Source organism: Erpetoichthys calabaricus, chromosome 2 (assembly GCF_900747795.2).
Source record: "Erpetoichthys calabaricus chromosome 2, fErpCal1.3, whole genome shotgun sequence".
Classification (NCBI taxonomy): domain Eukaryota; kingdom Metazoa; phylum Chordata; class Cladistia; order Polypteriformes; family Polypteridae; genus Erpetoichthys; species Erpetoichthys calabaricus.
The window spans coordinates 231,556,053-231,571,518 of NC_041395.2; the positions used below are offsets into that span (position 1 = coordinate 231,556,053).

Below are 15,466 nucleotides of genomic sequence, written 5' to 3' on the forward strand. Positions count from 1 at the left end.
TTATATATTAATACATTTTAAATTAATTTTAATACATAAAGAATCACAAAGTAGTACTTCTGGTTCTGGTTGTGCAATGAACACACACAAAATTTCCTTAAAACTGCAAAAATATTTTAATTAACTAAGCTTGGAATGTGGCTTGTAGACATGTAATTTAAAAGTGTTTTTTTCCTTTCTTTTCTGGGAAAGAAAAGACTGTTCATTGGCAAAGCACCATGTAAATATCTGGCCACCACAGAAGAGTCTGTTGCAGACTTTGTAACTTTGCAGCCATGACTGAAATTAGTTTAGCACAGCGAACATCATTGTCATATGTTGGGGAAGTGTCCAAACAAGTAGTTTCATTTGTGTGAAACTCAGTTCTTCCTTTGCCATGTAATGTAGTATGCAGAGTTTATTTTAACTGAAAATTAAAATCTTTTTGCATCATTATTCTTTTTTTGTATCTGAAAACCTTCTGCCATCACAGATTCTTTGGCACTTTTGCTTGTAGCTAACACACTGTCGCAGCTTGCTGCATGTCATTTGCTGTTTGAAACTGTGATTCTGCCACAAAAATTTGTTTTACTGGCAATAACTTGGTTTGATTCAGTAGTACCTGTACATCAACACGTCTTCCTCGAGACTGTATAAAAAAGTTAGTTGAAGTCCGTTAGCCAACTAGTCTGGAACTTTTTAATTTTCCAATCTGCCACTGCCTTTTCATTTGGAAAGAGAGGTACACCTGTAACTCATGGTTGACGTTTTTTGGCATCCATCGCTTCACTCACTACTTAGTTCTATCTGTATGCTACCAGATGGAGTCTTTGATTTTCTTTCAACAACAGACCAGGAAAAATGTTTTCGGCAAAGACAGAAATGTAAGTTTCTTCACATACATTTTTTGTAAGCATTCATGCACTATAATATGCTAATGTTACAGGTGTTTGCAAGTGTGTAATGCAGAGTGACTGCATCAAAAAAAAAAATCAGGAGTGGTCTGCTCTAGACTTTCTCGTATACTCAGATATGGGAATGGCAATTTGAGGAGTAAACTGTAAGACAGTGATTATATTTATAATTATGTACATTAAAGAACCATCAACAACAAGTCAATAACATATATATATTTATATATATATATATTGAACAATTATTATTAAAGTAAAGTTGAATAAATCGGATTCTGCAGCTGCATGAATAAAAGGTAAAGTACCACTTCTGGTTAACAGAAATAGTCCAAAAGTTGATAGAAATCTACGTTAATGTACCTAATACTTATATGCAAAATTTGGTTGACCTAAGTGAAAGCGCACTCAGATTATCGTGTTTACATACACACACAGACATAATTCCAAAAATGATATTTTCGGACTTGGGAGGTCTAAAATGTCAAGATTCATCAAACTCTCAAAATGGAATTTTTGGAGGATTCCAATACTTTCCCTATACTCCGTATACGAGAAAGTCAGGGAGGTCTAAAACCTCGAGATTCATCAAAATCTCGACATCAAATCTTTGGACGATTACAATACTTTCCCTATACTTTGTATAGGAGAATGTTTATAAAAAAAAAAAAAAATCCAAATATGGCAAGTGAAAATTTGAACATTTATTAGCTAGTGGTACACATTTTTTTTTACTCACCTTTCATGAAATTCTGTTGCATATGAGTTTTATTCGCATTGTAAAGGGCTGAACTATGACTTGGATTATTCGTCACTTCAAACTGAAAATTGTGTCATTATGCCTGAAAAAACATTCAGCTTACTAGGATGACGCCAAGTCCCTCTCCTCCACAGAGCCTATAACGGTATGTTTCCTTTTCAAATGTTCATGCATCACCATTGTGCTATAATGAGGTCAGACCCCGTGTTTTGCAATTCCCAGTAAAATGCAATCAAATTATGGAAGCCATAGGTCGCACCAGTTTTTTTATCACTTGCTTATTGTCTGGATTTTTTCAAATGCATTGATGAAATATGATACAATAGGATGCCACAGCATACTCAGCCTAATGACATAATCAAGTAATCAAAGTGTGCTTAAACTAGCTATGTAGCCCTGATTCACCCAGGAAATTTCAATAAACAGTGGTCATTAGTTATAGTGTCGTTGGTTAATAGGGTGTATCAGAAGTACTATATTACTGAGTGCTTTTCTGTAAACAATATTTGTAGTTTTTTTAATCAAGGGATAATATTGGCAGGCAGTGTGGTGTAGTGGTTAAGGCTTTGGACTTAAAACACTGATGATGTAGGTTCTAAATCTTGCTACTGACACGTCCCGACCATGTGCAGGTCATTTAATCTGCCTGAGCTCCAATGCTGATGTATTGAAATGTCCTTTCTTAGTGGATTCTTACTGGCCTAAATAGACCATCCTGACACATTTTAGGTTTCAAATGAAACAGGAAATAGTGTTTCTGTTGGTAAACAAGTGTAAGAGTCAGTCAACTTTGCATTATATATACTGTATATAGTTTATCACTTTGACTGTGAAATTGCAGTCTTGTGAGGAAAGTTGATGGCTGGATTTTTCATAGATTTTTCTGTTAGATAGGACAAGGCTTATAGAAACTGTAATATCTGAAATGTCTGGCAAGCAGGCTATATAGAATTAGGTAATAATTCTTAACCATCATACTTACGTATTTTTCATTTTAGGACCCAACACATGCTTGGAGCGGTGGATTAGACTGGCAGCTAAAAACACATGACTTAAACACAGATCAGGGTAAGTCCAGCTATTTCTGATATTTTTAAACCAAGCAGATTTTTGCCAAGTGTATTTTAAAACCTAGAATATGCTCTATTAATGGTCTATACACATACTGCCGTTATAAATCATGTTTAATTTCAAGGTTAACATGTATACTGTACACAGTGTAAAAATTCTTACTTGCATATCTCCTCAGAGTAAAAATATATATATAATATATATGTATGCCAGTGCGTACAATGCAACATACATACAGTTAGGTCCATAAATATTTGGACAGAGACAACTTTTTTCTAATTTTGGTTCCGTACATTACCGCAATGAATTTGAAATGAAACAACTCAGATGCAGTTGAAGTGCAGACTTTCAGCTTTAATTCAGTGGGGTGAACAAAACGATTGCATAAAAATGTGAGGCAACTAAAGCATTTTTTTAACACAATCCCTTCATTTCAGGGGCTCAAAAGTAACTGGACAAATTAAATAACAAAATAAAATGTTAATTTCTAATACTTGGTTGAAAACCCTTTTCTGGCAATGACAGCTTGAAGTCGTGAACTCATGGACATCACCAGATGCTGGGTTTCCTCCTTTTTAATGCTCTGCCAGGCCTTTACTGCAGCGGCTTTCAGTTGCTGTTTGTTTGTGGGCCTTTCTGTCTGAAGTTTAGTCTTCAACAAGTGAAATGCATGCTTAATTGGGTTAAGATCAGGTGACTGACTTGGCCATTCAAGAATTTTTCACTCCTTTGCTTTAATAAACTCCTGGGTTGCTTTGGCTGTATGTTTTGGATCATTGTCCATCTGTATCATGAAACGGCGCCCAATCAATTTGACTGCATTTAGCTGGATTTGAGGAGACAGTATGTCTCTGAACACCTCAGAATTCATTCGGCTGCTTCTGTCCTGTGTTACATCATCAATTAACACTAGTGTCCCAGTGCCACTGGCAGCCATGCACTCCCAAGCCATCACACTGCCTCCACCGTGTTTTACAGATGATGTGGTATGCTTTGGATAATGAGTTGTTCCACACCTTCTCCATACTTGTTTCTTGCCATCATTCTGGTAGAGGTTGATCTTGGTTTCATCTGTCCAGAGAATGTTTTTCCAGAACTGTGCTGGCTTTTTTAGATGTTCTTTAGCAAAGTCCAATCTAGCCTTTCTATTCTTGAGGCTTATGAGTGGCTTGCACCTTGCAGTGCACCCTCTGTATTTACTTTCATGCAGTCTTCTCTTTATGTTAGACTTGGATATCGATATGCCTACCCCCTGGAGAGTGTTGTTCACTTTGTTGGCTGTTGTGAAGGGGTTTCTCTTCACCATGGAAATGATTCTGCGATCATCCACCACTGTTGTCTTCCGTGGACGTCCAGGTCTTTTTGCGTTGCTGAGTTCACCAGTGCTTGCTTTCTTTCTCAGGATGTACCAAACTGTAGATTTTGCCACTCGTAATATTGTAGCAATTTCTCGGATGGGTTTTTTCTGTTTTCACAGCTTAAGGATGGCTTCTTTCACCTGTATGGAGAGCTCTTTTGACCGCATGTTGTCTGTTCACAGCAAAATCTTCCACATGCAAGCACCACACCTCAAATCAACTCCAGGCCTTTTATCTGTGTAATTGATAATGACATAACGACGGACTTGCCCACACCTGCTCATGAAATAGCCTTTGAGTCAATTGTCCAATTACTTTTAAGCCCCTGAAATGAAGGGATTGTGTTAAAAAAATGCTTTAGTTGCCTCACATTTTTATGCAATCGTTTTGTTCACCCCACTGAATTAAAGCTGAAAGTCTGCACTTCAACTGCATCTGAGTTGTTTAATTTAAAATTCATTGTGGTAATGTACAGAACCAAAATTAGAAAAAAGTTGTCTCTGTCCAAATATTTATGGACCTAACTGTATAGTGCATTCAGAAAGAATTCAGACTTTTCACTTTTTTCACATTGTGTTATATGGCAAGCTTGTGGTAAAATCAAATAACTTTTTTTTATGGATCAGGCAACACTCAATGCAGAAAGACAAAGCAAAAACAGGATTTTATAATTGTTAAAAACAAAAAGAAAACCTTAAATATCACATTGACACAATCATTGAAGCATTTTGCCTGTAACACTTGAAATTTTGGTCATATACATCTCATTCTACTGATAACCACTAAGATGTTTCTCCATCTTGTTTAGAATTCATCTGTGGTAAATTCAATTGATTAGACATGATTAGGGCAGGCACACCCCTGTCTTTCAAGTTTCCACGGTTGACAATATGTATCAAAGCAAAAGCCAAGTCAAGATGTTGAAACAGTTGCTTTACAGACATTAGAGACAGGCTTGTAAGTGTAGATATGGGGAAGAGTACATAAAAGTTCAGTAGCATTGAAGATTTCCAAGAGCATATTGGCCTCTAATTCTTAAACGGAAGAAGTTTGGAACATCCACAAATCTTGTTAGAACTGTTCGCACCTGACTGCTCATATTGGTTGGGTGGAAGGGTCTTGGTGACAGAGGCAACTAAGAACCCAGTGGTCATTCTGGTTAAGTTATATTCCATATAACCTCTGTGGAGATGGGAGGAACGTCCAGAAGGACAACCATCTCTGCAATAGTCAATATGGGTTTTATGACAAAGTGCCCTGACAGAAGCCTCTTCTCAGTGAAAGATAGAGAAAAGCCCACTTGAAATTTGTTAAAAGACATCTAAAGAACTCTGACTGCGAGAAACAAGATTGTCTGGTATTAACTAAACAAAGAGAATTTGGCCTCAGTTCTGACTGTCTTGTTTTGAGAAACCAGACATCAATCATGTCTTGCGCAATACTGTTTCTGTGGTGATGCATGGTGATGGCACCCTCATGCTGTCAAGTTGTTTTTCCAAAGGTAGGAACTGGGATACTAGTCAGGGTCAAGGGAAAGTCGAATGGAGCAAAGTACAGAGATCTCCTTAATGAAAACCTACTCAATAATGCTTTGGACCTCTGACTGGGCCAAAGGTCGACCTTTCAACAAAACAAAGACCCTAAACACAACACAAGAACAAAATTGGAATTCTTTGGGGACAACTCAGTGAATGCTCTTGAGAGGCCCAGCCAAAGATGCTTTAACAAAGGACTAAGTAAAAGGTTTCAATAACTGTGTTATACATAATTTTATTTATAGATATATATATATCTACTCTCTGTCTCTCTGTCTATCATATCATTCATCATTGGTGAGTACCTGTACATTTTACTGTATTTTAATTAAATGAAATTATGTATTTACTTATAACAAAGAAAAGAACAGTGCATACCAAAGAGAACGCGCTTGCATGAATTACAGTACGTGTAGGGGTAACATTGGTATTTTACATTCTAGCACCGCGGGAGACATAGCAGTACAGTACTGTATGGTATACAGGTTTACCTGTACATTCTGGGTTTAGGTAATGTATTAAGGTCATTTTTTAGGTAATATATTAATGTATTAAGCTGAGTTTGCAATGACATTAAAGTGCTTTTGGGGCATACTGTATTTAGGGTTTAAATTATAAAAATAGGCATCTAAAAGGCATTTTTTAACCACATCCAAAAGTCACGTTTTTTCAGAATTCGCGGGCTCTCTAGGAACGTAACCCCCGTGAAATCTGGTGGTGTACTGTAATGGATGGCCGGAGACCTGGAGAAGCAGGGAACTGGGAGGGGGCAGTTTCTTCCCCAAGACACAAGAGGGCAGCCATCCTGGATTATGTGGGAGCCAGGGAACTGGAAAGCTTAACCCTGTGGGGATGCGTGGCCATCGCCAGGGGGCACCCAAAGGACTGAGAAGCCTTTGACTGCAGCACTTCCGCCACACCAGGAAGTGCTGCCGAACCAGGAAGCAGGTACACCCGGAATGCTTCTGGGTGCCCATGCAGCACTTCCGCCACACCAGGAAGTGCTGCTGGGAGATCATCAGGGAGCACCTGGAGCACATCCGGGTGCATTATAAAAGGGGCTGCCTTACTCCATGTGGAGAGCTGGAGTCGGGTGGAAGAGGACGGAGCTGCGAGGAGTGGAGTAGAGGTGGCGGAAGAAGGAAGATAAAGGACTAAGTAATCGTGCAAGTTTATGGTACTGGATTGTGTACTGTGTGTGCAGGAAAGAGAAATAAACTGTGTGTGTTGTGGACATCTGGTGTCGTGTCTGTCTGTGTCCGGGCTATCTTCTACAGTACTAAAATAATTGAAATCCTGCTACAAATCCAATATTAAAACAAGTGCAAAATGTAATCTCTACGCACCGTATAGTTTTGAAAAATTTATTTTATGTTTTCTTGTGTGTTTTCTTGGTCTTAAGCCATGTGTGTGTTCAAATCAACCAGTTTTAACCATATATACTCGCGGATAAGTCGGGGCTTGATTTTACAGTATAATTTCTGGTATTTTATAATGTCGGGTCATATAAGTAGAATGTGGAAAACTCATGCTATTGGTACAAGGGATTATGATATGCTAACGCCCGCCTGAAAGAGTAACCATGGAGCACACTGCCTTTTTTTTCTATGTGGGTGTGGCAGTGCTCTGTATTAGCGCATGCTCCTAACCTCCCTCCCTCTCTCTCGTGCCTACGTGACCACACAGTAGTACCCAAACTATTCCGAAGCAACGTTTGCACCGATATGTGTTTTTTGTATCTCACACCCTCATACACCTTTATCGTAAGAGCCTCCCTATGATGGAGCGTTCGATCAGAAGAACATATGAAGCTGGTTTTCAACATCGTTGAAGTAGTGAAAGAAATTGGTAAATGCGCCGCTGCAACCAATACGATGCATCTGAGAAGCTGATGCAAGATTGGAAGAAGCAAGAAGATGTTAAAAAAACAAAAAAGTTGCATCTTTGAATGGGTGTGTAAGTCAGGGCTTGATTTTATGATTGATTTTTTTCGGGTTTCAAGACCTGAGTTATACATGAGTATATACGGTAATTAAAACTTAAATGTTTGATTAAACAATTTTGAAAGTTGTGTACTGAATGCATAACCATTGTAGTAAAAGAATGGTTCCCTTTTTTAATGATTAGTCTGTTTTAAGTAAGCACTGTTTTGACAGGACAAATGTTCAGGGCAAATAAATATCTATAAGATGGTCCATCTCAAGTGACATCATAATATTCACAACTAATTCTCAAAGGATTAGAAATTGCATAATGTTGTACAGTACACAGATAGGAATGGTTACTCTAAGTAGGAGTTTCTTCTCACAACTTAAAAGGTTCAGAGAAACACATGAAAGGATAGGGAGTGTTTTCTATTTTTATATACACTGGAAATATGGTGGTGTTAAAAAGTCAGTAAGTCACTAACATGACCGATTCATGTAGGACTGAAATTAGAGATGATCTGGCATTATTCTACTCCTCCATTAAAACCTAATCCTTTCCAAATTAAGGCTTAAATGTGCAATTTGTTTTTGTATAGTGTTGTTCACTGAATGCAGGCATGAGGCACATGTACTGGTCAGAAATAACAGTACATATTCATAACTATTTGTTGTACTACATTCCATTTTTTGAAAGGCAGTATAGTTTTAGAGTCCTTGCACCTTCTCGATGATGGGAACAGTGCATCACAAAACTCACACATGTACCACCACTCACTCATATGGAGTCGAATAATCATGGTGTGGTCAGGGCAGGTTGAGGAGCATGCACTGGTAGAACACATTGCCACACCCGCCACATGATGAAACAGCTTGGGGTCCAGGTTGGCAACCAATGGCACACTCCCCAGGCAGACATGCAGTGCTGTCCCACTCTCCAGAAATGACTATCTACTGTATATGCCGCAGCCAGGTGTTATGTGGAATTCACTTTGGCCTGGTCCAGCTGCTCAGATCCTCAACAATGAGGATCCTGCAAGCTGGATCACCCTCAGGGAATCACGCCACATGGCCGCTACAGCACTACTATGATGTAATGAATGGAGAATTATAATTGCTTGATTATGTATAGAATTATTTAAAAATAATTATAGAGGTAAAGACAAAGAGTTATTACATTATAATGAACATGACTATATACTAAAGTTTTCCACCCATCTTCCATAAACTGTAACTCTGAGTGTGTGTGAACTATATCCCAGAAATTAGTCCAGTTTTATTGTAAGGGTTGAGGATAATTAAATGTAATATGGCTTAAATGTATATTTCAGTTATGATGTGATTATTACCCATTTTTCTACCCATAGAAACTATTGTAGGAGCTCATGATGCTCCTATACGATGTGTGGAGTTCTGTCCTGAAGTTAATGTGATGGTAACAGGTAGCTGGGACAGATCAGTAAAGCTTTGGGATCCAAGGACACCTTGTAATGCTGGGACTTTCTCTCAACCTGAAAAGGTACTGTTTAATGCTTATTTTAGTCTTTCTTTTATGTAAATAACTTAGAAATCTACAGTGTAATTATACAGTCGAGTTTGTTGTTATATTTTGTGTCAGAAACTATTTAGGCCCTGGAATTCTTCAAATTTCTAATGTTTCTTTCTCCAGAGTCAATGAGGACAGAAGTCTACATTTAATATTTAAGTCAACAGGTTTTATTAGTTAGCAGTGACTTTACACCTTCTATTTTAAGTAGATAGAGAAGAACAAATGTTAATATATCAGTTTAGAGAATAAGAAATGAGCCGAAGAAAAAATTTGCAGATGTTAAAGGCTACAGGTGTTTAGAAAGAGGAATAGTAGGGGAAAAAGAAATAATATTTAAGCTAATGAGCTTTCATCTGGTGGAATGCAAGTGATGAAAGTGATGATCATAGTGATTGTAATTGTGTTCTGTTTTATTATCTGTTGTTTTATTATCCATTGCATATTGCAGGTCTGTAAGCCATGGGAATGTCAAGGCTATGGTCTCAGAGTATTTGCTCTTATAGTAAAAATAATTTGTAGTGGTTTATAATGGGAATGTCTTGTAAAATAGGCCCAGTAAGTGTCAATGTTTGATATTAATTGACACAAGAATCATAATTTTCTTTCACTAAAGTCTTTCACTTTAAGACTTCTCCAAAGTTAGAGGAATTAACATTTCAGTGGCAAAGCATCTGTACAAACTGCTTTTGAGAACCTTGCCACACTGTCTGCATCACTTATGATAATGATTTAATAGAGTGAAATTAGTGTTTAGCTTAATGTTTTGTTTCATTTTTCTGAAGATATAATAGAATGCCCTATGCTAATCAACTGAATTAAAGGATATTGTTCCAGTCATTATTTCTTCACACTAATGGCATTGTAGTTATTTGTCACCTGGAATTGTGTTCTAAAGTGAGGCCAATTTTTAATATTTTTAAAAAGTAATGAGTCTGCACTTGCATTTTACATTGGAGCTAGAGGGTGCTGGAGTCCCAATGTGCAAAAAATGTATCAAAACTTTTACCGAACTAGACAATAACAGAAAAAATCACACCTTCACATACAGCTTTTCACTATACAGAAGCTTTTTTTTTATTTCATAAAGATGTTGCCTGCTCTCACCTAATATCAACATGTACATGTGTGTTTCAGTAGTCTAGCGAGAGAAAAATTGAGCATGTGTGTAGTACGCAGTCAAGCGCCAAAACTTTAATTAGATTAAAACTAAATGTGAGTTTAGTGCTGATGTTTTGGTAAAATGGTAGTGCAGAGCTGTCATTCCTACATCACAGTTCCAGGTTCTATTATACAGTAATCCCTCCTCCATCGCGGGGGTTGTGTTCCAGAACCCCCCGCGAAAGGTGAAAATCCACGAAGTAGAAACCATATGTTCATATGGTTCTTTTTATATATTTTAAGCCCTTATAAACTCTCCTACACTATTATAAACATTTCCCGCACAATTATACAGCATAAACCCTTTGTATTCTCTTAGATATTAGGTAAGATTCGTTGAAATTATGTATGTAAACACAGTTTAAATACAGTAAAACCTAAATATTATTTTAAAGATATCGAGCGTCTCCGATATCACATATGTTACAGCCATTATGACAGACAGGCCACCAGCAATAAATACGTACAATGCAAGAAAAATTGTATACAGTAAAATGTGTGTACAGTGACACTAAACTATGTACATGTAATAAGTACTGCACGTAGATAATAATTTATGGTTACTCACCAACAATGACACGACGACTTGTCCGATAACGATGAGTTTAATTTTACTGCACAACAAAGGAGAGCGTTACAGCTCTTCTAAAGGAGCCTCTTCAGGCGACTGTGTAGCACCACCGTCATTCTTCTTCCATCAGTCTTCAATCCAAATCCCTAAAGCAGATTCCATCCAGACTACTGACTTATCACGTCCGCTTGCAACTCGTTTTGCGCCCTGGTTAAAGGACACTGCGGTTGTAGATCTTATATGCTTTTCCTCCTTTTTAAATAAAAATAATCGTGGACTCATTGATGCCGTAATGGTGTCCTGCAGCAGTGTAGCTGTTCCCTTCCTTCAACATATCCAAAACTTTTACCTTTTCTGCAATCATTTGCATCTTCTGTTGGCACTTGGACACGGCCCCTGAAGCAGTAGCAGGAGCACGTTAATGCTGAATGAGTGAGATGAGACTTCCTGGTTAATGCAGCACTTCGTCACTGAGCCAATCAGCACACAGGAATTTTAACTGTGTGCTCTGATTAGGTAGCTTCTCAGTCATCTGCCAATAGCGTCCCTTGTATGAAATCAACTGGGCAGACCAACTGAGGAAGCATGTACCAGAAGTAAAAAGACCCATTGTCCGCAGAAACCCGCGAAGCAGCGAAAAATCCGCGTTATATATTTAGATATGCTTACATATAAAATCCGCGATAGAGTGAAGCCGCGAAAGTTGAAGCGTGATATAGCGAGGGATTACTGTATAATTTACATCTTCTTCCTGTGTATTCATGGAGTAATTGATGTCAGTGAGTGCCAGCGAATGTGTTTATATGCGCAAAACCAGGATACGGCGAGTAACCCTTTGATAATTTTCTTCTTTTGTTTTAAAATGCTTAGTGCTGTGAAGTAAATAACATCCATCCCCATTTTTACATTGTTGACTTGGGCCACTGATGATTCACAGTATGAAAACTGTTTGCAGCATTACCAAATCACACTGGTTCAACATGTTTATAGCAAGTGCCTGGATAGGGATGCCCCAGTCAGGTTTTTTAAGGTCGATTTTCATATTCATTGATTGGCAGATTCAGATACTGATTCTGATTTTTTTTTCCCTTTTCTTTATTCCTTTAAAAAACTTTTTTTCACTAAGCTCTTGCATAACCAGATGCATAGAGGCCTTATGTCCTATGTTAGTGTATTTTTATAATTAAACTATAGACCAGAGGTTTTTTAACTGTTTATTTTTTATTAACAAAACTTATTGTTCAGTGACCATAAATACTAAAATAAATTTTCCTTAAAATACATACTTTAACTAATATACAAAAATATTTATCCTTAATACATATGGCATAAAAGAAAATTAAATGCTTCTCCTAATTACAAGCTTTTTACATATCTGAAACAAGGCTTAATAGGACAAAATAAAGGTCTGAATTCCTTAAAGTAGCTTTTCTTGCAATTTGTCTATTTCTACAGGATGACTTCTCCAATTACTTTTTTATAGTTTATTACTCCACTTTCTTTAACATAAAGGCTAATAATATACCAATCACCTTTCATTTACTTTTAAAACAAGCCTCCACTCGCTGCTGTTTGTTTATACTGTAGGAAGTTTGTTGCAAAAGAAAAAAAAAGTCACGCTCTGCCTCAACTACTGTATTACTTCATGTAAATGAGCACTGCAACTAAATTGCCATAAAGCTTAGAAAAACAGGAGCTGAAAATAATGGTTTTTGGCCTTTTTACCAATTTCTGAGTCTTTGTTTAGTGAAAATTGGACAATTCCAGTTGGCGGCCAATTGATTGGAGCATCCCTAGTTTCTGTAAATAACTGAGTTATCAACACTAAAATCCCTGAAGCCTACAAAAATAATCATAATGCCGGGCCACCTTAAAAGTCCTCGCACCTTGTAATCAGTGTCTTTGTTTTGCAAGTTTGTCAATCAACACTGGCAGCAGGCAGCCTGCTCACTCATCCCCCACCGAGGCAGCTGAAGTCTAGTCAGATGCAAAATCTTTAGAGCTGAAGTCTGTTTATCTTGGAGTAAAGTGTCTGGAATTGTATAGGGTAAATAATATATTGTTATTTGGAATATATTCATGTGTGTTCTGTGTATACAACGATCTGTGTAAATGCAGGATGACAGGAAATGCAAGGCAAGAAATGTTAAACACATAACTAAAACAAACCTTTTTCATGTTATAGTAATAATGACAAAATGCTAACATGAAGTGTATAATGTGTGAAGTCCAAATATCTAATAAACACTTTCACAAAAGGTACAACAAAACAAGTGCAGTTTTATTCAAGAATATAACGAAAGAAAAAAATGGTTTAATTTACATGTTACTGGCAATGTGTAACAACTGAAGCCCAATTGTCAATTGATACAAAGTAAACATGTCTGCATAGTTAACGACTGCTGCCTCATAATCAATAGGATGTGGGTTTGATCCTAGGTCCTCCTTGCATTTACCATTTTGAGTACTGAGCTGCTATTATTGTTTCTATTTTATATATACAGTGGACCCTTGACTTACGAACTCAATTCGTTCGCGAGGGCTGGTTGTAACTCAAGTTGATTGTAAGTCAAGACTATTTTTCCCATAAGAAATAATGGAAATACCCATAATGCGTTCCGAACCTCCCACTGCAACACTTACTTAACCTTTTCATAATAAAAAAAGGGTTGTATAATGTGCATAATTTACCAAAACACCAATAACTTTTCTAATGTACTAACCAAAAAGTAATAAAAAGTACCTAGACTACCAGAAACAACAATTTCATACTGTACTCACCATTTAATGTGACATCTTTGGGCTGCAGGAAGGGAGGAGGATGATAATGAAACTGAAGGCTTTTTAAAGGCTTTCTTTAACTTGCGCTCAGGCATTTGCAATCATTTCAATAGCTTCTTTTGCGTTAATTTTAATCTCCTCCTGCCTACAAGTTATTCTGACGAGAATTTTTCTCAGCATTTCCTTGCGATGATACAAGGAACTGTTTCTGAACTCTTCTGAGACCCTCCCACTCCCCACTCAATGGGAACGACATGCTGAAGTGCGTGCTGAAGTGCGTCCTGAAGCGCGATTGCCGCGACTGTGGAAGCTTGCTTGTCCATTGCCGGGCAGGGATATCACATGCATATCACCCATCGATATCTTTTCTGTTTGCTTTGGCTGAGAGACTCAGCACAGCTTTAAGCCGGCTTTTGCCCCAGCAACAGATTAACAGTCTTCCATACGGAGTTTGGACTTTGGCATGTCTTCTAGTTGGGGGAGGTCCCAAGAGAGTTTACAAACCTGACATTTTATTGAATGAGTGCCGCATTAATAGGAATGTTTCTGTTTGTTTACAATCGCGCAAGCGGATACACGTGACCGCATTCAGGTCGTAACGCAAGATGTTGGTCGTAAATCAAAATAAAAATTTTGCTCGTAAATCAAGTTGTTCACATGTCAAGCCGGTCGTATATCAAGGGTCGACTGTATATAATATATATATATATATATATATTTATAATATATATATATATATATATATATTTATAATATATATATATATATATATTTATAATATATATATATATATATATATATTTATAATATATATATATATATTTATAATATATATATATATATATTTATAACTAGCAAAATACCCGCGCTTCGCAGCGGAGAAGTAGTGTGTTAAAGAGGTTATGAAAAAAAAAAAAGGAAACATTTTAAAAATAACGTAACATGATTGTCAATGTAATTGTGTTGTCATTGTTATGAGTGTTGCTGTCTTTTTATATATATATATATATATATATATATATATATATATATATATATATAATATAATATAATATACACACACACACACAAACATATATATATACATATACAAATTTACATATCTACATATATATATATATATATATATATACATATACATACATACATATATACATACATACATTCACATTATATATATATATATATATATATATATATATATATATATATATATATATATATATATATATATATATATATAAATACTGTATATATACATATGTACTTATTGGCTCCTGTATTTAGAATATGGCAGGTTGGATAATGGACGGATGGACATCTGTATGCATAGCCGTATTTGCCCGTTTTCGTTTTTTTTCTTTGTTCAGTAATATTTCAGTAAACCCGGAGCTTGTCAGTTCAAATCCTGGTACTGACACCACTGTGTGACCCTGAGGAAGTCACTTCACCTGCCTATGCTGCAAAAAACAAAAGTAATGTAACAAATTGTACCTCAGATGTTGTAAGTTGGTGGAATAAAGGCATAAGTAAAATAGATAAATATGTATTATACACATAGGAACTATTCATTTATTTTCAGTTAAGTCATCTGCAGCAAACTTTTATAAATGAGGGTTTCTCCTTTTTAGATAGTGCAAACTGTTTCTTCTTCATTGACGTTTTCTCTTGGAGAGCTTTTTTCATTTCATTGAAAATGAAAGCAGCAGCTGCCAAAATATGTAGCTTTCTTATTAATTTTTCAACATTGTGTAAAATAAATGTATAAAGTAACATAAAAGGTTTAAATACTGGTTATCCTTTTACAGTAAAATATTACTAAAGAGATACAAAAAAAGTAAAATGGATATGTTCTTTTTCTTTAAGGA

General features: G+C 36.5%; 2 protein-coding genes across 2 annotated transcripts in view; one reads left to right on the forward strand and one right to left on the reverse strand.

The window, feature by feature from the left end:
- The window catches only part of LOC127526696 (craniofacial development protein 2-like), a 260,456-nt gene that overhangs the window by 225,612 nt on the left and 19,378 nt on the right, over window positions 1-15,466 (reverse strand). The gene's annotated exons all lie outside the window — the stretch shown is intronic.
- The window catches only part of bub3 (BUB3 mitotic checkpoint protein), a 69,199-nt gene that overhangs the window by 24,853 nt on the left and 28,880 nt on the right, over window positions 1-15,466 (forward strand). Inside the window, exons 3-4 of the mRNA XM_028795244.2 lie at window positions 2,649-2,718; window positions 8,907-9,058. Coding sequence (XP_028651077.1) covers window positions 2,649-2,718; window positions 8,907-9,058 — 222 coding nt within the window. The remainder of the gene's footprint in view (window positions 1-2,648; window positions 2,719-8,906; window positions 9,059-15,466) is intronic.